Below are 27,447 nucleotides of genomic sequence, written 5' to 3'. Positions count from 1 at the left end.
GAGGACCGAACAGAAGCGCTTTCCTCGCCCATTGGTTTTAGCCAATAAGAAGGCATCTAACCATTATGTTGTGGTTAATTATAATAATATGTTATAATGAGGGACATTGAAACCACAGGATAAGTGATCAATTATAAAAATGCACAGTGCTGGGGATAGAAATTAGATCAGACATATCTCATGCTCTTTTGTGTCTTCGTGATTAAAGATTAAGAGATTATGCAGCAAGTGATTGTGATATTGCAGATTTGGAAAGAAAGAGACACATAATCGTTAAAGGGACTGTACATTGTTTAAAAATGTTAAAACTAAGTATTTTCCTCCCCCGACATGTTCCAGCCATGTCCTAATGTGTAGAATGGGCTCAGACCTGTTCACCACAACTGCCTCTAAAATCCTGCACTGTCACTCAAAAACGTGTTCATTCAGGTCTGAATTGCCGTCATGCACGAGCTTAATATAGAAGCTGCAGTTACGCATAAGACCTGATGTGGCAGTAGTGAGCATAAAATGACAAACTTGCATCTAGCCCCTTTAAGAGAAATTTTGATTTAAAAGACAAAATCAGAGTGGAACAAAGGAAAATTCTTGATGTCAATTACATTGGTGTCCACAAAAAAAAAATATATATATATATATATTATTTTGCTGCTAGGCATGTGAAAAATACTTGCCACTTTCCTGGCGAGAAGGTACTTCAAAATGCTTTGTGTGAACTTTGTTTTTACCATGGTTATTTCCCCCCTGCTTCCAGCGGAGGGCACTTCAAATAACATGAAATGCTTAAAAGTGTATTTTTTTCTGCACGCACATGAACTAAAATTGTATAGTATAAAGAATCAATGCAGAGGTGCCTGGTTTATAAGCCAGTTATGCAGCATAAGTCTGTTTTAGTTCAAATTAAATTGTTACTACTACTGACCAACCAAGTCCATTCATGTCCATCTCCTCCTGCTCTCAATAGTGTCCATTAGGGGTCTTTAAGTCGTCTTAGCGCTGTCTCTGTCTCTCTCATCAGCCGGTATTGTCAGGATGCCCATTCCCAATAACAGCTCCTATTGTGAATAAAACGTCCCCGGGGGATCTTTTCTTCCTCTTTTGTATTTTTTTAAAGTGATTTGTCCGGGCGCTTGCTACACTCCCTAATCACCTCATTACCTTGTAGTAGAATGAAAACGACTCTGAGATGGAAGACGTTTAAATGTTAAATGCGGTCTTAAATCACGGGGAACAGGGCTGTGCTTGTGCCCTGTGGGGGACAACCACACTAGTGTAATTAAGTAACACATTGAGATAGATAAAGAGAGGAGACTGATTGCTGTCTCCGCAAATAGCAGTTTACTATTCCAGAGTTTCAGATGACATTTACTTATCTATAGGCCTATAGCAGGGACAGCTTCTGGGCCCCATCAATATTAAAACAGGACGAAAAACAAATAAAACCATTTCTCAAGTTCTCTGACTTTTTGTGATGTTTATTATTGATCCTTACTGATCCAGGAATTGACAGACTGCAGCTGGCTAACCATTTTATAGAGTTATAGCGGGGCAGTAAAGGAAAGTGAGTGTTAATATTGAAAAATCTAATTATTTAATATTCCTTTTGACACTCAATGGAGAGTGTTGAGGGTTCTTTGTAGAATAACATGATGTAAGTGCGAAGTGTGAGTTATGAATGCGTCGGAGTTCTATGAAACTCTTCCTGCACAGAGGGTTGTCTAGACTTGAGTTTTGTACTTTTAATAATGAATCCATGTGTCATATGCACTTTAATAACTTTATCCTCTGTACAGGAGCTCCTACCGGCTCTCACCTGAGCCAAGACAACTCCCACTGGCAGCTGCACGCTCATTACTACCCTCCACTGCTGCGCTCAGCCACTGTCAAGAAGTTCATGGTGGGATATGAGATGTTAGCCCTGGAGCAACGAGACCTCACCCCAGAACAGGTAAACAACATGCACTAAAACTGATTTATTTCCTATAAACATTCCTTTCACGGTGAGGTACAGCTGTGCACAGTTTGGTTCGGTAGCTCCTGGGTTTGTGATGTGACTTTAATTAATATAAAGAGAGAAAGCATAGCTGCTGGAATAAACACCGCAAGGGTGTATGCTTCGGCAAATAGTTTTCTCTATTTCAACAGCTCTCAGAAACTAAAATGTACCGAAAGTGCATTTAATTTGCAGTTTTGTGAGCCCTTAAATGGGATCAGGCGACTGCTTGAATTTGTTATTGTTATTAGAATGAGTTCATTCCATTTGATTACAGCACGCATTCGCTTCTGCGATGTTAAAAGTGTTCACATCCAGTGTTGTATTAATTGTTCTAAAAGATTTTGTATTGATTTGCAACCCTGACTCATTGTCAAACTGGACTTCAGTGAATCTTCAATTAGTTTTTCATTTAGAGTGATCAGATCTTTGTGAGAAATAAATAGATTGCTGTAATCTGCAAATAGAAGAGAACCTGTAGATTTAGTAACATTGACAAAAACAATAAAGGTCCTAATATGGATCCTTGAGGAACTCCATTCCTTTTTCTGAGATTCTTAGCCATTCAACGAAACATATTGACTTCTAGGTTTTACATAATTCTGCAACCATTGATTTTTTTTACTTAACCAGGAAAGTCCCACTGAGATTAAGAATCTCCTTTTCAGGGGAGTCCTGGCCCCAGAGGGAAACCTATTGTACATGTTTTTAGTTATTGGTGTATTTGTTTCATCCTTTTAGGCTGCAGAGAAACTAAGGAACCTTCCAAATGTGCACTACAAAACCAGACACGATCAAGAGATGGCAGAAGCAAAATAAGCCACAAATTAGAAGCACAATCTGGGCCTCTTGATTATGAGGAGATGGACAAAGTTTGATATGATCGATTGTACTTTTAATAAAAATAAATGATTTCCTTTTCCTTTTCTGGTAAGACTTTGATTGTTGGATGTTGGGAAGCTCTCAGACACTGTAGGGATTTCTTTCCAGCAGAACAATGCGATGTTTGTGATGCAAATGAATGCCTTTGTTCTCTCCAATGTTTAGACATGGAAAATGATACTCCACTTAGTCAAATGTGCAACTGCTTTCAGATGCCCAGTCAATTCAAAATATTTTAAAGAGATGAACTGAATGTTTTAATTTAAAAAAAAAAAGAAAAAAAGATGGACTTTTCAGAACCATGGACAGCGCCTGGGGGAGGGGAGGGTATATTTGCTACAATCTTTGCAAAAATGTAACCCTTTTTTCATTCAAATGCAGTTTCCCTGGACTACAGTAGGTGGGAGTATTGCTTAAAAAGTCGACATTTGGAAATGACTACCTGTTTGTAGAAACTTTAAACAGGGTTCATACAGGCAGCAGCATGTCAAATGTGATGCTACGGTATTTATTGCCCAGGCTATATTTTTTAATGCCACAAATCATATACATGTATCATTTCTAAGGATTTGCAAACATTAAATTAAGCAGAAGAATGATATTTTCTGATTTTTCCATTTACCATTTACCAAGAATGATATTTCAAAGTAAATATCACAAATTGAGCAGCATGTAGTTGAATGTGCTGTGGACCTCGATTTTTGTATACATTTATGGCGTGAAAGATGAAGGAAATGTATTATTTTAGAATAAATTTAGGTTTAATGCCTACAGGAAAAAAAAAATGCTTTTCAATTACATTTAAGGCCTTAATATTGGCACAATCAGTGGCTTGTACTTAATGCCCTGGAAAAACTCTGCTTATGAGTAATGAACTACTGAGCCAGGATGTAACGGCTCAGCTATCTCATGGTTTGGCGCATCACCATGCAAGTGCGGTATAAACAAGTTGGCTTTTAAATAAAACAGCCTAAATGTTCATTATTAGGCACCACTGTTTGGTGCACTGGATCTATCACTCACCACAGCCTGGTCATTTGAGAACTCATTACAAAGCCATGCAGATTTCCTGTGGTTTTGGAGGATGTAGCTTTGCAGGTCTTGAGAGTCTGCAGCTCACTTTTAAACCAAAAAATGAATAACGAAAAGGTGTTTCTAAATGCTCTCAATGTCTAATTTTACCAGTCAAAAGCTTTGTGTGTCACGACTTTCCATAGTTTGATCAGCAATTCTGGCTCATCTTCAGATCCAGGCTGCACATCTCTCTGCTGCTCTCTCCTCGGAGCTCTAAGTCCCCGCACCCTCCTCCCTCATCTGCCCCCCCAGTGATAACTAACTAAAGGAGTACAGAGTACAGCCTCAGACTGGTGTGCTGCTGGGTGCATGCATGGACATGGGAAAGATCTCACTAATCAAACACTTGGTGCAAATATAGAATTTCTAACATTATCGAGCGATATTAACAATTATACGTACTCAATAGGGCGCAGATGGGGACTTCTTCTATATCACTGTACAAATCCCTTGTGCTAATCCCTATCAAGATCCAAAGTGGCAGAAGCCATGGGGCAGCAGTGGCTCAATAGTGTAGAGGTTGTTCGCCCATACCGAACAGTTGGGGTTTGATTCCAGCTCCATCCAGAGCATACTGCCATTGTGGCTCGACATTTTGACTCGTCACCTTAGTTGCCTGTGCTTACGTGCATGATTATGTCCAAGACACTGGAAACCTGGTCAAAACTGATTACAGGATGAAGGTGGCATGTTATCAAAGAATACTGGAGGAAACGTCTCACTCATCAGTCTGGAAGCTGCACATGGGTCACACTTGGATGTTCCAATAAGACAATGACCCAAAACACAAGGCCAAGTCGACCTGCCACTGGCTCCAGCAGAATAAAGTGAAGGTTCTGGAGTGGCCATCTCAGTCTCCTGACCTCAATATCATTGCACCAGAGCTCAAACGCACTGTTCATGCAAGATAGCCCAGGAACTAACAGGAACTGGAGGCTTTTTGACAAGAAGAATGGGCCGATTTACCATTAGATTATATACAGAACCTTCTCCACAACTATCACAAAAGAATCCAAGCTGTCGTTGATGTTAAAGGGGGCAAGACACAATATTAGGAAATGGGATGTGTAAACTTTTTAACAGGGTAATTTTGGTAATTTTATTTTCTTGATTTCTTTGATTTGAAATGAGTTCACACATGTTTTTCCTAAATAAATGGCTTCACAACATCACTGACCATTCAGTCTTTTTATTTATATTCTTTGAGAAATTGCCAAAAAAATCCACCAGGGTATGTAAACTTATTGGCACTACTGTATAAACTTTCTTCTTTCGTCTCGGGGAGGCACGAGACGTTTGCCCTTAATCATTTTATCAGCATGAGGACAGCTCATGACACAAACGTTAACAGCATTGGAGGGAGGAGAGCGATCCACGTTTTCTGGCTGGATACACAGTCACTATTTTGATTTTCTGCTTTGAGTCATCATTGTGGCGCAGGTGGTCGTCTATATATTTTTTTTTAAATCACAAAGAGAAAGAAAACACAACTACCTGTCATTTCACCTTGGACCATTACAAACCCATTCTTGTATTATCTCAGATGTGACATTGAATCAGCGCGGCGCACGGACATGCACTGTTCATTATTTACACTGCTGTTTCTGTGACTTTCTCTCAAAGGCCTCATCCATATTTATGCGCGTTTGTTAGAAGTGCAAAATACAGTATGTGGCTGGTCGGGTTGGAGACGGCAACCTGCTGGAGGTCTTGCATGTCGGTGACACTGTGTACATCCCGTTGATGTTGTGGGTCGGGGGGGTTGGCTCGTCCATTCAAGTCAATATTTATCCAGTAGATTAGCTCCCCCTCTCATCCCTCCCCCGAGACCGCTTCTGTAAAGTTAAGATACATATCTCGGGAAAAATGTCAGTGCTTGCCGGCTCATCTTTGTGTCTAGTTCCTGGCTTCAAATGAACAAGCTTTTGGCTGCTTGTCCAAATTCTCGGCGCGTGTTGTTTTCCAAGTCTGTTCGGGTACAGAATTATCCCACTATTACCTAAGCCCATGCCAAACGCCGTATTATTAGATGGGACGAGTGCAGGAGCAAGCTGTGCAATTGAAAATATGAGGCGACTGCAGGCAGATTATAACCAACTGTGGTGCTGATAAACACAAAATCAAACGGCTGGCGCTGGGGCGTGATGGGCATCGCCATGGCAACACCGCAATTCACTGTTTACTAATTTAATTTCCTTACAAGTTCAATAAGCGAGAGACAAAACAATTAACGGAGAGTGAGTTTACTCTGGGAAAGTGCTTTTTTTATGCTGTCTGTAAATACTGTGCTTGCATATAGACAGTTTAGCTTTAAATTCTTCCTATTGTTCCTATATTCAAACTGCCTACACATTTCAACAAAGTATGCCATAACTTACCTTTATCGGAGCTGCTGTCGGCCTATAAAAGAAGTGGTTAAGTGGCCTACAATGTTACTCTTATGGTACAGGTTGCATTCATGTTCTTGATTCCATAATCTCAGATGAGGACGGGGACCAATACAACTTCAATGGTAGAGAGACAGTTTTTGAAAGAAATCTCCCCCCCTAAAAAATAGATACAAACGGCATCTCTGGAATCGCCCATATATGGTCATTTTTGAAAACAGTTAAGGGGGAAAACAATTTTGAAAAAATGTAAATTTTCTCTAATTATTCAAAAACTACTTTAACAAACGCTGAATGATGAATATAGTTTTCTACTAAATAAAGATACATTGACATGGAGAGGAGCAAAGTGGTTCAACAGCCCATAAATACATGAATAACGGAGAATGCTAACAGAATGCTTCATGTTAGCATCGTGCTAATGCTAAAGGTTAGCTAGCGCTTGCTACAAATGCCGTTTTTTCACTTCTCCCGAAAAAACTTTTGCGACAAAATATCCATATGGGCCCGATTTACACTTGACTTCATTTATGTGTCATAAATGAGTTCATATTCCACCAGAAAATGTCTAAAAAGAGTGAAAAATTGTGTTTCTCTAAAGATTCTATTTTCCCCCTCGGCGAAGCCACGCCCCCTTCTATGACGAGATGCCGTATCTATGGGCACATTTTCAAATTGATCAATATTTGGAAGTGGTAGGATTCTCAAACATGCAACATTCATCTCATTGCTGAAAGTCTTTTATGTTGATCAATACCACGCACATGTTTTTTTTGTTGTAAATATTGTCACCGCTTTTGGACACACATTTTCTTTCGAATATAAGGTGACCTTGGTTAATACGTGTTGTGAGATAAGCCACTGAACATTGTGACTGTGATTGTGTATTTTTATTTCATGTGGACTGTCCCACTAGTGACAGAGATAACCAAGACATAGTTATGATCATAGAATTCTTAGCTTTTAGAATGTTGTGATGTCACATGAACACAACACTGATGTGTCATTCAATAGGTTGCATTCACGTGAACATCACAACATGTAGTTTAAGATTGAGGTGATGGGCAACTGAAAATTCCGTAGTGGTAATTACCTTATTTTCCCAGACTATAAGTTGCACTTTTTAAAAATTCAAATATATAATTTCACATGCCACTAGAGGGCACTGCAGGCTAACTGAGCAGCAGAAAGAACTGACCCTAAGAACTGAAACTTACCCAGGTGAAACTCCTGGGGTGGTGTTGTGGCATTTAAAGCTAAAGTAAAGTCAAAGTTAACCCTCGCCTTGCCACACCTGTCCTCCATCTGAGATTATGACTTCATCACAGTCTAGAATGTTAACGCAACTTATTTCAGTTCCCATTTCTATTCAGATTTAGATAGAAAGACACCTTTATACGCTAATTTGTATCTAAAGTAAAATCTTAAAAGGTTTGTACGTTGATTAATGGTTTCTAACAAGGCTTTGACAACACGTAAATGCAGTCGATGTGATTGAAAATGTGTCATCTGCATAAACTTATTGAATAATTATCATTGTGTCTTGAATATGTTTAAATATAATAATTTTTCTCCTTTTTTATACTATAAACCTAAAGCAAAGATCATTTACAAGCACAGCTTACAGCTTGCATTTCTCCAGCCATCTCTTTTTTCAGTCAAGAGATTCACTGACTGTAGAAATGTGATATTTTGCTTTTAGCGTAGGATGTCCATTACAAATGTGAAAAATTTGGAATGCTATTTTTAGTGTGTCATTTGTGAAAAACTTTCCCCCCCAAACATTCATTCATAATTTCCTATTCTCGGACACACTAAACATGTGACCTGTGTATGACCTGGACCCGATTCCCCAGTCTGCAACTTTTGGAAAAACACTGGTGAAGATATATGTGGCCTGTTCGATCTGGTTTATGTCTAGCAGAAACAGAACACAACAGTTAAACTGCCTCCTCTAGTGTTTTATTATTTCCTTGGGAATGTTGCTTGTTTTTTTGTCTCCTATCTGCTGATTGGATGGCCGGTGTGTGGAGAGAAGAGATAGTACACCTCAGACTTGACAAGATTTTGTTGTGATCGCATATTGTCTGTCAGTTTCACCAAGACCAAAAGACAAACTGTTTGATCTTTCTTATTGGTAGTTTCTGCAATTACATTTTGGTGTCTCAAGAAGTGGGATCGAAGACTGTGACTGGAACTTCAGCGATAGGCGACGGTTTGGCCACCAGGCTCCAAAGGAAGCCTCCTCTTTCCCGGCAAAAGTTCAGATTGTTATAACTGTAGTTCTTTACACAGCCTCAGATCAGACCTTTCTCTTTATACTCACATAACTATCACGCTTTTTGTCTCAACCAATTTATTATTTTACACCTGTAAGACCTGCTAACTCGTTTTCTTGTCGCTGTATTTGCAGCTCCAGACCCGAATATGAGCATGTCCATCTCAGAGGATGCACCCTGCCAGTCACAGAGCCCCAATTTGCCCCTTTAGAGATGCTGACCTTTTCGCTCCAGTGGATTCATGACAGTTGGCTTGACACTAGTTTAAAGGTTTCAATGATGAGGAGGATAGCAGCGCTCTCTCCACTCTTCTTCTGACCAAAGATAGTCCGACACATGCTGGCTGTGCAAGGAGCTCAGCGGACGCCAATTAGAGAGAGACACAAGGTAGTATGTCACTGGAAGAGGTGGAGGTACAGAAACTACAGGAATTCAAAGAGGTGCATTGAAATGAATTGCAGCTATTTAAAAAGTTATCTGCTAGTGTCATGAACAAATTTAAGCTGTTATTTTAAAATATATAAAATAGAGCTTCCTCTGCGGTCAGTCTTCTCATCTTTTAGCTTTCTGTGAGGAGTTTGCATATGCGTTGGTTTCCTCCGGGTACCCTGGTTTCCCCTACCACTAAAAGCATGTACAATAGGTGAATCCTCCAGCCAGGGGATTCTGACCATCAGCCTGGCTCCACATCTGGAGATGGGTCCCCAGGCGCTGCCCTGCAACCCTTGTCTTAAAGGAACAGGCCACAGTTTTTGCATACTGAGATATTACCTGAGCTTAGACGAGTTGATGCGTACCTGTCTGGTCTTGTACGCGTGCGCTCAGTCACGCAACATGTTTTTCGCATTTAGACCACTCCTCCTCTCCTCATGGACCCAAAGGGGCGTGAAGTTAGAAGCGACCAAACTCGTTTTCCCTCTTTAAATATGCTTTTGTGAGCGTTTACACGGTCCAAGTATAGTCACATAAAATTAAACACATCCACAACTAGAAACCAGAATCCGGTGGTAACATGTGAGTGAGACAGCAGCGCGTCGGGCTCCAGTAAAACCCAACTAAAAGTAAGGCACGCGTAAAAACTAAAAGACCACGCCTGAAGTAAAAACATATGAAAACGTACAGAACACGCCGTATGGATAAAAAAGGAAAAACAGGCAAAAATAATGAAGAAATACAGAGCACGGCCACCGTGGAGGGAGCAACCGAAACCACGGGTGCAGGAGACACGGAGAGCACGCGTGAGTTGGATATACTTGCCGAAATTAAAAGCTTGAGGCAAGAACATATGAAAGCCGCAAGTGACAACGAACAGACATTAAACCGGCTGGAAACGAGTCTGAAGGACATCACGGACAAAATAACCACGATAGAACAACGAACAACCACGGTAGAGGAGAGACTCGGGGACACGGAAGACAGAACAGCGCGACTGGAGGAGGCAGTACTTTTTCTACTTGACAGAGAAGCAATGCTAGCCACGCAATGTGACGATCTAGAGGCAAGATCCAGACGAAATAATATCAGGATACACGGAGTCAAGGAGAAAAGTGATGAGAAGAATACGACAGGAATTGTTAAAGATCTCATTGAAGCTTGTTTAAAATTGCCCACGGGCATAGACCTGCAAATTGAGAGGGCACATCGCACACCTGTGCACAAAGCTACGAATCCTACCCACCCGCGCGTAATTGTTGCACGGTTCCTGAATTACGCAGTGAAAGATCTTATCTTGCAAGAGGCATGGAAACAAAAACCAACGTACGAGGGTCGCGCAGTATACTTCAATCAAGATTATACAACCGGTACTGTCAAGAAGAGGAAACGGGTGCGAGAGGTAATAAAACTTTTGAAAGAGAAAAATATAAAAGCTTATTGCCTGTACCCCGCGCAGCTGAGGATTATTTTGGAGGACAACACTACAGAGACTTTTGCGACACTGGCTGCAGCTGCACCAACACTAAAACATTTCAAAATTCATGTCGAGGAGGAAGAAGACACTGCGGGAACAATTAAGAAGACATTAACGAGCGGGATGTGGTCTACTGTGGCTGGACGAAGAAAGACGGGTCGCCCTGTCGTGGAAGAAGATCCTTCCTAGGCTTAATGCTATAAAGGTACAAACATTAAGACTGTGATCTAACTAAATCAGGCAGTAATGTTATAGAATGGAGCCTTTACTACTTTAGAAAGACATGATTTTGGGTCAAAGTTTATTAAATAGTTGGGATTACTGGTGCTTTGATGCGCTAAAAGTTGAGTTTTTGTTTTTGTCAAACAGGCGACTATTGGTACGCCTTTTTTCATCCGACATATGGATGAGCATAACAATTTTTTTGATCGGAAGAGACTTGTTTTTTTCAGTATTTTCGGTGTAGGTGCACGTGTTTTTTTTGTGTTTTATAAATGCGAGAGCCAACTACAATATTTGCTTGAATTAAAATACATTAAAAAGATGGTTAAGTATTTAATCGCAAAGTTAAGTGGTGAAATTACACTTTGGGACTATGTGTGATTTAAAAATTATTTCATGGAACGTGAATGGGATTAATAATGAAGTAAAGAGAAAATCTATATTGTTGTATCTGGACAGAGAAGGTGGTGATATACTCTTCCTCCAAGAAACACATTTAAAAAAATATGGTAGTCAAAAACTAAAGAAGGACATAAAGGGTCAATTATTCTATAGTGCTTTAGAAACATCCAGAAGAGGAGTAGCAATTATTATTAAACCCAATATCAATTTTGAAAAAGAAGAAGTATGGATCGATAAAGAAGGCCGCTATGTGATGGTTATTGGTAAAATCGAAACTATTCAAGTAACACTACTGAATGTATACTACCCACCTGAACAGGATGCAACCTTCATGAAACAAGTGATTGATATGTTGGTAACAAAAAGTAAAGGAGTAGTGATAGCAGGGGGTGATTTAAATCTTACAATGAATCCAAAATTGGATTCGTCAAAAGCAAAGCTACACCGGGCAGAAAAAGTGGCAGATATGTCACGGAAAGCATGTTCTGAATTAGGACTTATAGATGTTTGGAGAACTCTCCATCCAAATAAAAAAGAATACACATTCTACTCGGGTAGACACTCAGTGTACAACAGATTAGACTATTTTTTTATGTTTAAAAAAGATTTAACTAATGTGAGAGGTTGTATAATACACTCAATACATCTGTCAGATCATGCTGCAGTGACACTTACAGTAAAATTAGATATAAGCCCAAAACAGAAAAACATCTGGAGACTAAATAACTCCCTGCTCCAAGACAAACATTTTGTTAATCGACTACAGACTGTATTGGTGGATTATATGGAAATAAATAATATAAACGACATAAATCCAGTGTTATTATGGGAAGGCGCTAAAGCAGTTTTGAGGGGACATATAATTTCATTAGCATCAAGTAAAAACAGATTAAGAGAATATCAACGTAAAAGACTTACTGAAGAAATAAAACTATTAGAAGTTAAAGTTAGAGAGACAAATAGTGTTACAGACAACATTCAGCTGAAGAAGAAGAGATCTACTCTCAAAACGCTTTATAATCAAGAAGTGGAGAAAATGTTAAGATTTACAAAGCAAGAGAGTTATGATTGTGGGCCAAACTCTTTAAAGAGACTAGCTTACAAAGTGAAAAATCAAACAAAGAAAGCCTACATTACAAAAATCAATGATGGAAAAAATGAGACAAAAATTAAGCATGAGGAAATAGCAGAGGAATTTGCAAATTACTATGAATTACTATACAAGAAGGAAGAGGCACAAATTAAACAAATTCAAATGTATTTAAATAATATTAATTTACCAAAAATAACACCTGAACAAAAAATAATGTTGAAAAAACCCATTACATGTGTGGAAATACATGAACAAATAAAGAAACTAAAAACAGGAACCTCTCCGGGAGATGATGGCTATACAAATGAATTTTACAAAAAATTCTCAATCCAAATAACCCCATTACTTATGGGAGCATACAATCATGCGCTAAAAACAGGAATTTGGGGACAAACATGGCAATCAGCCTTAATAACTCTAATTTATAAAGAAGGGAAAGACGCAACGAAATGTGCCTCCTATCGGCCTATCTCCCTCTTAAATACAGATCATAAGATAGTTACAGGTATTATCGCCAATAGGTTGAAGAATTGTATTGTAAATATAATTGACCCAGATCAGTGTGGATTTATAACAGGGAGATTACTATCAGATAATATAAGACGAACAGTTAATGTAATAGATTACGCACAAAAAAATCAACTGGATTTGACATTATTGACAATAGATGCCGAGAAGGCCTTTGATTTAGTGAGTTGGCCTTTCTTGTTTGAAATGTTAGAGTATTATGATTTGGGGACGGAGTTCAAGTCATGGATACAAGCCCTTTACAGTAATCCGACCTCCAGAGTGAAAACAAATGGGACGCTATCTAGATGTTTCACAATCCAAAGGGGAATACGCCAGGGCGATCCTCTCTCATCGTTATTATTTGTAATGTATATAGAAGTGCTGGCAGCAGCAATTAGACAAAATGAAAGTGTAACGGGGATACGGATTGGGAATGAGGTACATAAATTAGCGTTATATGCTGACGATCTCATAATGTATCTCACGAAACCTGAAGATTCGCTTCCAAAATTAATGGACATGATTAAAGAATTTAGTACACAATCTGGATTTAAACTCAATGAAAGTAAATGTGAAGCGTTGACAATAGGTAATCCCATTTGTCAAACTCTGAAAGACAACTATAAATTCCACTGGGATGTTTCAAAACTGAAATATTTAGGGGTGTATATCGCCAATAATTTAGGGGACCTTTTTGAGTTGAATTATGGTATACTGGAAAAAAAGTTAAGAATGGATATGAATAGATGGAAATTGTTTTCACTGGGATTACTAAGCAGAATCGAAATTATTAAAATGATGGTCCTACCTCAGTACCTATTTTTATTTCAAGCAATTCCAATATCATTGTCGAAAACGAATTTTTACTCTTGGAATAGGATGATTGCAGACTTTATTTGGAACAACAGAAAACATAGAATTAAATTTAAACTCCTGTTAAAATCCAAAGAGGAGGGTGGACTAGGATTACCAAATTTACAAAATTATTTCTACGCAACCCAATTACTTATAATAATGAAATGGAGGAATGTAAAAAGTGAATCAAAATGGATTATTACCGAAAGGGCAATGGTAGATATACCTTTAGCAACACTCCCCTTTCTGGAAAAAAATCAATGGAAAAGATATCAAGGACAGAGCTTTTGTGTTTTAAATACATTAAAAATCTGGAAAGACATCTGTAGAGTAGCACAAATTGACAATGGACTGTCTCTGCTTAGAGAAATGAGAAATGATCCTGATTTTACTGCAAATAAGATGGACAGAATCCTTGAGGATTGGGCAGATAAAGGGCTGACAACATACACCCAGATGATAACAAAAAATACCATAGACTCTTTTGAAATGGTTGTATCTAAATTTAAAATTGACAAGAAGCATTTCTTTAAATATTTGCAAATAAGAAGCTACTTAATGAAACATTTGAAACACAACAAGAATAGATTAACAAAATATCTTGTCAATAAAAATAAAGGGAAATTATGTGAAATGTATAAACTATTACAAGAATATATGATAGTGGAAAATAAAACTAAGTGTAAATGGGAGAAAGAATTGAACACCACAATAGAACAAGAAGATTGGGATAAATCGGTAAAAGAAAACTTAGGAGTAACTCACTCAAAATTTTGGCGCGAATTTGCCTGGAAAGTGTGTGTGAGGTATTTTATCAGCCCAGCAGAGAGCGGAAAATATCTACCCAAAGGAGAGACAAAATGCTGGAGAGGGTGTGGGGAACAAGAGGCACATCTTACTCATATGTTATTTACCTGTCCAGTAGTTTCACCTTTTTGGGAACAAGTAAAACATATGATAAAGAGACTACTGTGCATAAGAGGAAATTTGGAGACCAAAAATCTACTGGGGCTAGACATTATGGATAAAATCGGAAGATTAGACACCCCAGTTTTCAACATTATGAGAATAGTTGCTATTAAACAAATTACCAAAATATGGAAAGGAAATGTAACCCCAACCTTGCAATCTTGGAAAATAGCTCTCCAAAATGTATTGGAGATGGAGAAAGTGATGTACACCATTCGAGACAAAAATGAAATTTTCAAAAAATTATATAATCACACTCTTTGCATATTAAATAATATCGACGAATAGAAGAGAAATAAATAGTAAAAATAAAGGAAACGAAGAAACTTAGTGGATACTCGCTTATTCAATCTAATTTTTAATTTGTATTATTAGTTTTTCATCCTTGTTATTAATTTTTTTTTTTAATTTTTTTTTTAAATATATATATTTTTTTTTCATGGGGAAGGTGGTATGTCTGTACGTAGAGTTGTATATATATTTGTTGTAGCAGCATGAAAAGACATAAGTACATGGCAGGTGAAGGAATTTATATGGTAAGTATATACACTTGGTATGTATATGTGTATATGTATTGTATAAATGTAGACCGTCGGCTACCACTTTATATGTGTATGAATGTTTGCTGTTGCTTGACTATGTACACATAGGTAGTCCTACAAAAAGAGAGGGAAGAGAGAAAAGAAAAAGATATATGCATGTGTGTATGTTTGTGTGAGTGTTTATATATATATGTGTACATGGGTGTGCGTATGTGCATATGTACATGTATACAATAAAAATTAGGCTGACAGTGATGTAGTGGTGTGACGGTGGTGACGGCTCACTGGCGTAGTCTGAGTGTATTGCGTGTGGGTGAGTGTGGGTGTGGGTGTGTGGGCGTATATGGGTACGCTTAAAGTACGGGTAAATTAAAAACAAATAAATAAAAACAAACTTTCAGCGTAGGGTAAGCGGGTGCGGGGTGGCTCTGGGAGACCACGCTTCTCTCAACAGTTACCCCGCATACCTTGCTTTTTTAATGCACCATACAGTACAGGGCCCAGCACAAACATACATACACATCAGTACAGGGTGAGCAGGAGTGGCTGAATGTCAGGGGTGTAGCACCCCTGGACCTCAGCTAACGCCTGTTGTTTTAAACACACCACCTACCTTAGGGCATAACACGATCAAACATTAAGGAAGGGTAAGCGGGTGCCGGGCAGCTGGGAGAGGTCACATCTTTCGACAGCTGCCCGCTCAAGCCTTGCTTTGCTTTTAATGCAACACAAAGCATAGGGTCCATCACAAATGCCCCCACACTACTCTTTCCCTTTGTGTATACGCTGTGGGCGTACCTGTGTACGCCTTGTACGCGCATGTTTGTAGGTATATGTGAATGGTGGGTGTTCCGATGGCATCACCGGTGCCTCTGTCGACGCGGTTGTCACCACTACATCACTGTAACCCATGTAGAATTAACAAAATAGTACTGAAAATGAAAGAATTTCTTTGGATTTAATAAAGGGAAAGAAAAGGGAAGAGAGAGAAAGGGAAAAGGAAGGGAATGGCTGAGATGTATGTGGATAAGTATGTGGGGGTGTACGTGCGTATGTGTGCATGTGTGTACATGTGCACGGGTAGACTTATATATGTGTCTATATGTGCTTGTATGCCTTAGCTATTATTAATATTGGTACTATTATTGTTTTATGTTTATTTTTTATAATTATTATAATTGTTACCATTTATTTGCTGTTTCTGCACTGGGTGTAAAAAACAAAACAAAAAACATTTGTGTTAATTCTGACACGCTAACTGTGTAAATTGTAAAAATGAAACTTATGGCACAATAAAGTAATAAAAAAAAAAAAAAAAATTAAACACATCCATTTTCTCAGCAGATTAAAAGGGGTGCTATATTATATGGTGTAATAATACCTTAATTAATTAATGCTCCCACAGTGACATCTGTATTTTTGTCATCAATTGTTACCATAATGTCATATTTGTATATGTTGTCTGTTTGTTATGTATATATTTCTGATGCTTTCCTGCCTGTACTTCTGTGAAAACTAATTTCCCCTCCGGGACAATAACATAAACTAACTAACTAACTATGAAACTTGATAAAAAATCTGCTCAAATTTCAGAAAAGACTAATGTGACAACTGCAGACAAGACATTTACAACATTTTGGAGTGGCCTGTGGTTGTTAAAACATCAGACTCAAAAATCAATTGCACCACAGGATCACACGGGATCATGTTTTCATAAATGCAAGTAATGAAAATGTAAACAAAAACTTCTTATTGATTTTTAGACAGTGTTATTACTTGACCTCATGTGACACAATTCCTCATTCTAAATCAAACTAAATAATATTCTGCTCAATCTGCTCCTCCAGATTTGACCTTTTAACCTCAACTCCTTCAACTTTCTTCCCCTTTCATTGTCTGTTCCAAAAGCAATTTGCCATTTCTTTTTTGTTTTGCCATTCTGTGTTGAATGCCTCTTCTTTCACCCGCTAGGATTTTCCTGTGCCGAGTTAGCTTCCGTTGCCTTTTTTCTTACATTGACAAGCAAAACAGATCGATACGGCAGATATCCATGGAGGTATTCCCCTGCCGTTGTGAGAATTAGCAAACGCACATTGCACCAAACTATCAGCTTCTTAGAACTGAGCTGACCTCCCTGCGGACCGCTCCATAAAGCCGCTAGATTATAATATTTATTTAGCATTCCAACGATAAACAACGATAAGGCCCTGCACTGGTGTAACTTCAAGCCTCAGAAACGAACAAATGGCTCGACTGTGGGGACTTGCAGATCTCTTGCGCAATCTCCGACGTGACAGCACTTTAGACGATGATAATATGAGCTTCCATTAAAAAAAATAAAAAAAAGACTGCCAGTGATAAACCCCAAATCAAGATAGCGAACGGCAACACAGTGGGAATGCGCTCCACGGCACGATATCTGTTCTCGCCAGAAACGCCAATAAAAACAAGATGGCGCCGAGCTGGCTAATTTCAGCAACCTCCTCTTTGCAGTTTATTGCGCGGTTTTAATGCCAGTGCGATTTTGGTTTACGGAGGTGTAACAAGGGCGGTTAACGGGCGATTGGGTGCAGTAATATTCCTGTTTTAATTAAATGAATTTTTACTAGAGCATGGCGTGGAGGGCTATTGCTTTTAAAGGCCTTCCGCTCGAGTTGACTTGATTTATTCGAGCAGTTTGGATGTTGGTCGGTTATAGACTGTGATGAAACGACTGGCGGCGGGTGTTATTGGGGATGGGATTTCGATTGTTATAAATTGGACTATTGAAATCCCCAATTTTGGAAGGAATAAACAGTCCTCCATAGACTAACATCGGGTTTCCTCTATTGGAAAAAGTCACACTATAGTATCCAAATGCTTTTATATGAGTGAAATATTGAATTCTTATCAATCATAGTTTCTACATTCTCTTCTTTCTACACTGCATGCATTAAAATCATAGATGGGAGTCGTTGTGTCCTTGGGCAAGACGTTTTATCCACCTTGCCGGAATGAATGTATGATTGACAGCCGCGGTTTTGTTTGACGGTCACAAAGGACTACAACGTTATCTAACAGACGCCAAGGATGTATGAGCGTTTTTTCAACTAGTTATTTCTCTATCAAACTGCCTTGCTGCTTTTGTTTGATGTATATATTTTCTAAATACATAAAACACACAAATTGATGAACAAAAGTTGCAGCGTTATGGCCTTCAAACTGCTGTATAGATCTGAGTGCAGCAAACATGCATAAATGTAATCGCTTCTACTCAGCAACAACGCAAACTATTCAGGCCGACCTTCCATCACCTTCTGCTATTATTATGGCTGCAGTGATTCTCATAATTGTGCAATATCCATTATGTGTCTTTGGGGGGACGGTTTCACCTCGGAGCGTTTCCTTTATTGGTGATGTTTATTCTGGATAACAAGCCCATACCGCCGGTGTGGCATTATTCCTGCTGTTTTATTATAAAGTCACATTGATTTTTGTAGCTAGGGCACATTTCTGCTTTATACACCATCAGCAGTAAATGTCAGGTTCTGAGTGAGCTTCCTTAAATAAGCCGTGGCTTCGTCAAATCCAGTATCACCGCAAGACAATAAGGCATTTTTTACAGAGACTGGCCGAAAGCAACATCAAATCTATTCCTATAAATGTATGACATATATTTGAATTTCAATTGGATGGATGCTGATGTACAAATCCGCACACTTCTCCTCCTGTCACATCACCTGCCGACCGAGAGCTAGCATTGCTGTGAGAGTGGCATAGTGTAACATGGGATGTAGAGATTATCATCAAAACAAGGATTTGGAGAGTTTCTGCTTGGATTTGTTTGCAGGATTTTAGAATAGCCTCCCAGAGCTGCTGTTTGGATGAAAACTGCCTCCCACTCTCATAGATGTTTTGCTTGTTGATGCTCCAAAGGTTCTCAATAGGGTTGAGGTCATGGGAGGAGGGGGTCCACATCATGAGTTTCTCTACTTTTATGCCAATAGCAGCCAGTGATGCAGGGGTATTTTTTAAAGCAGGACATGGTGCGTTGTCATGCATGAAGAGGATTTTGTTCGGGAAAGCATGACACTTCTTTTTGTACCAAGAAGAAAGCGGTCAGTCAGAAACTCCACATATTTGTCACACTTTCAGGGAGCCTAAAGGGGCCGACCAGTTCTCTCGTCATGATTCCAGGCCAAAGCATGGCTCCGCCCCCTCCATACTGACGTCACAGCCTGTTGGGATATGGTGGCCGTTCACCAACCATCCACTACTCCATCCATCTGACCATCTAGGGTTACACGACACTCATAAGTGAACAAGAGTATTTCTGAGCCTGTTGCAGCTGTTTCTGCTTGTCAGCTTCAATGAACAGTTTAGGGGAGGCCGGATAGAAGGTTTATGCACAACTGCAGCCTCTGGAGGGTCCTACACCTTGATGTGTGGGAGACTCCAGAGGCACCAGCAGCTTCAAATAGCAGTTGGCTGCTTTGTAGCAGCTGTTCTCTTAATCTGATTAATTTGTCTGGAAGAAACTGTCCTCATTGTGCCTTTATTTGCTCAAACATGTGTGTGCTCTGAATCATCCACAAATCTCTTATCTGTATGATGATTACGCTTAATATTACATTAAATATCGAAGGTTTTCATACCTAGACCAAGGCATTCAACTATTTCACGCTTTTCATCAGCAGAGAGATCCTTTTTCTTTCCCATATTGCTTGAAAATGTTGGTCAGCTTAATAATGTGGAACGCCCTTTTTCAGTATAGTTTTTCCCTTAACTGGGCTTAACCTGACAAATAATCATCCCAGGCATCTGAGATTGATGTCAGTGATTGAAAGAGCCCTGAGAGACAATACCATTTGTGAGTTTAATAGAAAACCTTTTTTTTTTTTTTTTTACCTTTTTGACACAAAAATACAATTTGCATAATAATTTGGAACACAGTGTATTACCAGGGAGGCACAGCGACACACTATGTTTTAAATTCCAAATTAACAATACAAATTCTTTAAAGCAATGTGTTGATTAAAAGTCTGCAATCAACCACAAATACGTCAAGCCTGTGGCCCAGTGTGTGATCATCATAAAGGCTGCTTTATGTAGTTGCTGGCTTTATTGACATTAATTGTGCATAGTACGAGCCTGGTTTTAGCATACCCTCGTACTTTCTTCATTTCGTATAAGGGTCTAGAACTTCTCAATTGCGCTCCGTTATCAGGTGGGAGGGGTGAACTCCTTTGAAACCATTGGATCTAATTTTCGCGAACGTTTGGTCGTGACGTATGTAATGCGCCCGAGTGAGTGAAGTGAGCCATCATAACTCTTGGGAGCATTCCTTGCACATTCCAATGCTTCATTTTTAATTTCTGGATATTTGGGAGTCAGGACGGATTGAAGAGCTTCCATTTCGTTTGTATCCGCCGCCATTGCCAAACAACAACCAGCAAATCGGCGCAAACACCCGCCTCCCCCGCTCGCTGAATGGTAGGTAGAAAGTCAACCGATGTAACGCAGCCACTGAGATCAAGCCCAGACGTACATGTAGGGAAATGATAATTGACCGGAGTTTACGGATGGCTAAGGCCAGGCTAGCATAGTACTTGTTTTCACGGGATCTATGCGACCTAGCTGTTTACTGTTAAGCAGCTAGCTCTGGAAGAAAACCGATCGGCTACGACCCATTGTAGATGAAATGTGAGCAATAAACTTCAAAATCGACAAGCCGTGCTCAATGTGTGATCATTTTTAAACGGCTGCTTTACGTAGATGGGGGCTTAATTGACTTTATTTGTGCATATTTCTCGTTTTCACATGCTCGTAGCTTTGGCTTGTAGCATTAGCTTTGGGAATGCTCATGAATTATCAAGGGCCAAACACATTCTCAGCACAGATCCAGCCACTGAAATAAGTTTTCTTGTCACCGCTTTGAATCAGGGGTGTTAAGGTAAAAGAAACACTGATGTATGTCTTTGTAACAGTCCCAGAACTGCTGTAGCTTCAGTTCACAACACGATAAAGCTAATCCTCCATGACTTGTTTACATCTGTAGCATAGGATCTACGCCGCCGGTGGATCTGCTGGGAAAGCTCCTGTTTGGTCGATGCTCACAAATTTCTCAAAAAAAAGTTAAACAATTCCCAACTCTAGCGTTGGCCACATGGGAGTCGATGGAAGCGCGTCAAAAGCTTCCCATGCGTGAAGCAGTCAAGCCAAGAAATGTCTTATGTGACCCAACCCACCCCACTCGGTTTACGATACTGGTGCCCCACAGTTTTTTCAATACCTATACTATATTATTTTCATCATCTAGAACCAAACAACTGAAAGATAATGTCAATGTATTACTTTAGAGATCATTTCTTTTCATTATTCATTTCATTTATTTGAGGTTTCCGTCTCAGGAAACATGTATCAAAACATGTTTGCAAAATTGCATCAATTGCTTCTTTTTCTCCTCTTTATGTGTTATTATAAATTATACAGTGGTAAAGAACTTTACCACCATTTTTTGTGTCACAAAGTCATGTTCTCTCTGTGGGCTGCTGCGTATATTGTCGAATCACCTCCTCCAGTGCTATAGTGCAGTTTACACAGAGCCAAGGACAGAGGAGGTGCTGATACAGGGGGCAGTCATCTGTTACAGAATCAATGAGAACACATACAGACAGACAGAGCATCGGCGGGGAAATGACTTTACTTTGTAAGTACAGCAACGCACCTGCGCAACTCTGCCACCTGTTATTGAATATTGGATTTAGATTAGAACTTACATTAGAATTTACATTATGAGGACACATTCAGCTCATTCATGTTACTTTACTCAGTCTTTAATAGAAAGACTGAGTAAAGTATAAACCTTGCACATTAAAGTGCAAGGTTTATTAAAGGTGTGCAACATATACAACGTGTAGTTACAGTAGTTTCAGCTGCCGGCTTCTTAACAGATGCTTTCCCGCTGTGCTTGGTAACTGAAATATTTGAACGGGGGGAAAAAAATGAAACAGTGCTCAGTGAACTTGTTACTGATTAATTAACCTTCAGTGTTGAGGTACCTGATTTATTTTGGTGGTGTCAGTGAGTCAAATAAAATGAAACATGGAAATCCCATCCAAATAATGAAATATATCTGTAAAATCAAGTTGTGTGTCAGGCGTAGAGTGCCAGTTTTAGGAAAGACAACAACAAGCCATGTGCTTTTGAAACCAATGATTGTTTCAGGTCACTGTTGCTCTTTCTCACTTCCTGAAAAAAAAACAGACAAGAGCAGAATCTGAATGACCGTTTTTTTTCTGCAATTCATAATAAATAATTACTTTACCTTTTAAGCTGTGGCCCAATGATGTGCCCGTCAGCTTTTTTTCGCCCCCCCAAAAAAAATAAAAAAATAAAAATAAAAGATTGCCGATACACATTAAAAAAGCTGCATGAGCTGCTATGCTGCTGGTTGTCTCTCAAATGAGAGCGCATCACGTGACCGCGAGTTTACAGTAGAGAAATAGCACTTGTTGGTTTCCTTCTGCACCGCTGAGGACACCTTTGAAATCACTTATGGACTCATCAGGAAACGAGCAGCAGAAACAATCCTGAGGCTTTACTTTTACCACGTCATGAACAACTCTTTTTCAAACAAAACCAAGTTTGGGACTATAGTGGAGCAGCTTACCGACCTGTGGCTATAAGCTGCTCTCCTCAGGTTAGTAAGAAGCTGTTGTCAGCTGGGCTTTGCTTCTTGCTGCTGCATTATTTTCATCACATGTGCCTGTTGCACATGTGCTTAGGCACTGCTGTTGTTGTGCCTCATTTGGAGCAGAAGAGCTCGAGGCTACATCTAAACTCAACATGCTAATGATATGTTTACCTCATAAAACTGGACATTCAACAAAACATAACCTGCTTTGGCATTAATGGATAAGAATGCACTTCATGTTGTAAGTCAACAATGTATGAAAAAAGTGTGCTTTCTAACCCGAGTATTAAAATGATCATTCAAGGGATATTTAGAATAGATAAAAATGTGCATATATATATATATATATATATATGCCCACACCTTTTATATTTTGTTTATGACAACCATAAAGCGCACATTTGCAGATTTGTTTTGATGGCACATTTGGACATCGAGGCTGCACAGCGGACTCGTTTCTTGTTCATTTTTATTTCTAATGCATAAACAGATACAACTGCTTTGTCACTGGGAACATTATGTATATTGTATGCCACAGCTGTCCTGGCCAAACATCAGACAGTGTTGAGACTGTGTAAACATAGGGGAAACTGGTTCAAATGTGCAGAGGGCAAAGGAATCTCAGCACAGCAGCAACTAAAAAAGCAGTTTATAATGCAACTTTAGGGCCTGCATTAGTAATAGGAAGCAGAACAAAATTATGCAACAAAAGTCACACTGCTTGACAAAAACTATTTCTCGTTGGCCAGTTACACTGCACATTCAGCAATGTTGTGTGCCCAAATGCGACTACCTCGATATGATTAATGACATTACGTACGTTTTTCATAACTTTCGCTCACCACACACTTTTTATGTTGTTAAATGTAGCTCGTGAAGTCATATCAATTGCTTGTTAGTAATTAACTTTACTTCTGCTTGGACCTTGTACTGCATATGGTTCATAGTTCAGATGGAAGAGTCATCTTACAATCGCAAGATTCAATCCTGCCCAACACCTTGGAGCTTACCAACATTGAGCATGCCTCTTTTTGCCTTTGTCTTCACACGTCCGGTAGAGCGGAGTCCATTCACTGAGTGGAAATTGAGGGAAAATGTTTGCTGCTAAAATATGATGCACAGTAGATTGATTTGTGCAAAATGTCTCATGTTCATTTGCACCAACAAGTCAACACTGAACTGTTTCTCTGCGCAGCCTGGAAACAACTTTGTGTCTGTGTAGTAATTGATTTTCCCTTGATATCTGCAGTCCTAGGTAAACTAATACTAGAGAATACAATGTGTGGCGGCACCCATGTTAACTTCTGGAATAAAGTGAATAATGATAACAACAACAATAATAATAATAATAATAATAATAATAATAATAATAATAATAATAATAATAATAATAATAATAATACAGCTACTTCCTTTGTTCCTACTATAGCAATATTTGTGTTGCTGCTACGTCCACTACTGCAGTACTTTTTCTATCTTTCTACTGTAATGCTGCTATTACCTCGAGCATTAATGGCCGAGTTACTACTTCTATTGGTGTCAAAAAAATTGATGGAACAAATTGATGTCCATGCCAGACCCACACAGCATTTAACTTTGATACTCTGGTTTGCCATCTGTGGCTTGACTCTTCACTGCTGACTTTTTGGACGTTTGCCCTCTTCATATCTGGGCTTGTGTTGCACTGCCAGGTTCCTGCCAGGCAGTGACAAAGTGCCTCCTTGTTGATAATATTTTGAAAAGGTCCAATCCCCGGGGCCAAGGTCATGGCAGAGGCATGAACATAAACCTACAACTAATTAATGAGAAAAGATTGTACCTGTAAGTCCTTAGAAAATAAAGAAGTGTTTACTTTGCTGGGTGAGTTGGAGAAACAATGGAGCTGTCCAGGGTGCTGAAGTGGGAATTATAGAAATTAGTTTCCTTTGACCGTCTCACTACCTAGACTACCTTTTTGTACCGAAAAGTACATTTGATTATCAGTGAGTCAGCTCCACACACACACACTACCAAGCAATCAGAACACAAGCAGTAAACTTGACATTCTATTAAGCCTTCTTAGAAGCACACAAGTTTTATAAAACAAAACATACAAAGACTAAGAGCAAAACCCTTTAAAGATAATGACTATAAAATGCAATAAAAGTAATACAAACCGTGATTATTTTACACTACACAATACTGTTTAAAGGCGCCTTAAGCTAATCCATTTGCTGGCCCGGAATTCTTGCATCGCAAAATGTGCCTCCATCAAAGTGCCGTGTTAACTTTGTCCTGCAGAAACAGGGACTCCACACCCCCGCCTCCCAGCACAGCCCTGACCTGCCCCCGCACCATGTCAAAACAAACAGTAGCAGGCCCAGGAGGGACCTCAAAATAACTGCAAATGTTTGAAGCGGCAGATCCAGCAACAGTTAGCGGCTAGCACAGTCAGAGTTTAGCATGATGACAGAAGTTTACAAAGAAACATCTGACCGACCCGCTCTGATGCAGCTGAAATCCTCACGAGATGTCCATGTCTGCTTGTCAAACAATATCCACAGGGAACTGTCGGATCATTTCTCTGTTTACAGAGCACACACCACCGGAAGTGGATGAGGCGTTTAAGGGTTGGGGGAAATAACACCTCTGCACTGTAAATGTAGTTCTAAATGTAACTCTTATATTCTAAATGCCAAAAAACACAGACTTTAATGAAAGATGCAGTTTAGTAAATACATGCCGTGTTAAAATGTTTACTGCTACATATCGTCTTTATTCTGCTGATAAATTTGTATTGCGCACAAGATTAATGAGAGGGGGCAGCCAGGTGAGGGGAGGGAGGTGCAGAGCAGGGATCACTAAAAAATTGCTTTGGATATATTTACACACAAACACGCATATACAGTATTGCAAGTGAAATTGCTCACCTTTAACACAGCCATAATCTCTAAAATAAGACAAATAAGCCCAAACACAGTCCTGTCCCGTTAATTGATTTCCTCCTGGCTCCGGCAGAGTTCTGTTGGAGACAGTGGTAAAGGTGAATGTTAAAAGCTTAACTCTCTCAAGACCTCCTCTGAACCAGGGCCAAGACACGCACCGGCCCGCATGCTAATGAGGGAACATTAATTTATCTTCTGAGAAAGCTCTGAATAAGATGGTAAATGGCAAAGCTGAGTGAGACAACAGTGTGCACAGAGTTCATATCATTAATAAAAACAGCTCTACTAAAGTGTATTTTTTTCTTCACAATTGGTAAGATAGTCGGATAGCTAATCAGGGTCATGTGTTGCCATGGTGCACTTAAGGCCACTTTCGCGTGTTGCAGAAAAGGTTTCCAAATCGAGTGCTGCATCAATAGTTTTGAACAATGAGAAATGAAAGATGTTTACATTTACTGTTTCCTACATCATCTTACAGTGACATTGATTGTATATAAGACGGAGACATTTTAGACAAGTAGACTTCATGTCACTCAGAGAACAAACTTAAAAGCATCGAAACCTGCTGGTGTCCAAAGTCAGGACTAAACTGGGTAAGGCTGTGGTTTACTTTTATGGAGCTAAAATCTGAAACTGCCTTCCTGAAGATGTGAGATAGGGCTCAACTCTGAAAATGTTTAAATCTTCATAAGGACTAATTATGTTTTATCTCATTTATTTACATTCGAAGTGTGATTGTTTTGTAAGGATTAAACAACGAGGAGCCGTGCATTAGACGGTTATAATGCACGACGCGGAGTCAAGAACACCACGACGCGCAGCGGAGTGCATTATAACCGTCTAATGCACGGCTCCGAGTTGTTTAATCCGCTTATACCAGGGTCCCACAAACGTGACATTTATAATAAATGTTTTTTTCATTGACTAAACTCACTAAATATGCCAGACCACCGGGACTATTTTATGTGGGTTATTAGCCGGTCACTGAAGGCTCGTCTCAGAGCGAGTCATTCTCTGCAGCTATTACGAGGATCTCAGTCAGACTCAATGACACAACATCAGCACAGAATCACAACACAACAGGACTAACCCGGAAACACTTTTCCGTGGACCACTAAATCCATCTCATACGTTCCTGTCAGTCACTAATTACGTGTTTATCTGATTCATCTGTGTCATGCGTTGCTATGGCGATGCCCACAGCGGAGTGATATCCCAGTGATTTAACTACCGGACTACGTGTGCAGTTATATGAAAATAATGCACGCGTGTTAGCACCCACCAGCCAATCAGAATCGAGTATTCACCCAGACCATGGTATAATATGCACTAACACCCATCCTGTTCTGTTGTACTTACACAGCCTGTGCTCGCTCTTCATTATGTTTTGTTACATTGCAGTGCACGATTTAGAGGTTGCAGTCCAGTGATCAATGCTGTGAAACATGCGTTGGGTGAAATGGTGTGCTACTGATATTGAGGTAATAATCATGTCAAATGATTAAACTTGCAGATAAAAGTATCGTCTCTGGCAGAGAGCCACCTGGGGCCAACACAAATTGGCCTGAGGGACTTCTTTGGCCCCTGACCGCACTGCTAGGTTTTGTAAGTTCTTCACACTGATGTCTCTTTTGTGCAAAACATTCCCACCGTTCAAACATGTGTGACACATAGAAAATCAATGTGTGCATGATGAGCGCCTCGGGGAGGTGTGTCTGCTGTAGAGACGGA

General features: G+C 39.5%; 1 protein-coding gene across 1 annotated transcript in view; it reads left to right on the top strand.

Moving 5' to 3' along the window:
- galt (galactose-1-phosphate uridylyltransferase) overlaps positions 1-2,919 on the top strand; it is a 40,284-nt gene extending 37,365 nt beyond the window's left edge. The window contains exons 10-11 of the mRNA XM_079582626.1: positions 1,794-1,948; positions 2,735-2,919. Of these exons, the coding sequence (XP_079438752.1) occupies positions 1,794-1,948; positions 2,735-2,812 (233 nt within the window). The 3' untranslated portion in view covers positions 2,813-2,919. The remainder of the gene's footprint in view (positions 1-1,793; positions 1,949-2,734) is intronic.
- Positions 2,920-27,447: the final 24,528 nt, after the last annotated feature.

The sequence above is a fragment of the Gobius niger genome, assembly GCF_951799975.1.
Source record: "Gobius niger genome assembly, chromosome: 2".
In the NCBI taxonomy this organism is placed as follows: Eukaryota; Metazoa; Chordata; class Actinopteri; order Gobiiformes; family Gobiidae; genus Gobius; species Gobius niger.
This window is presented reverse-complemented; position numbering and strand designations above follow the sequence as displayed.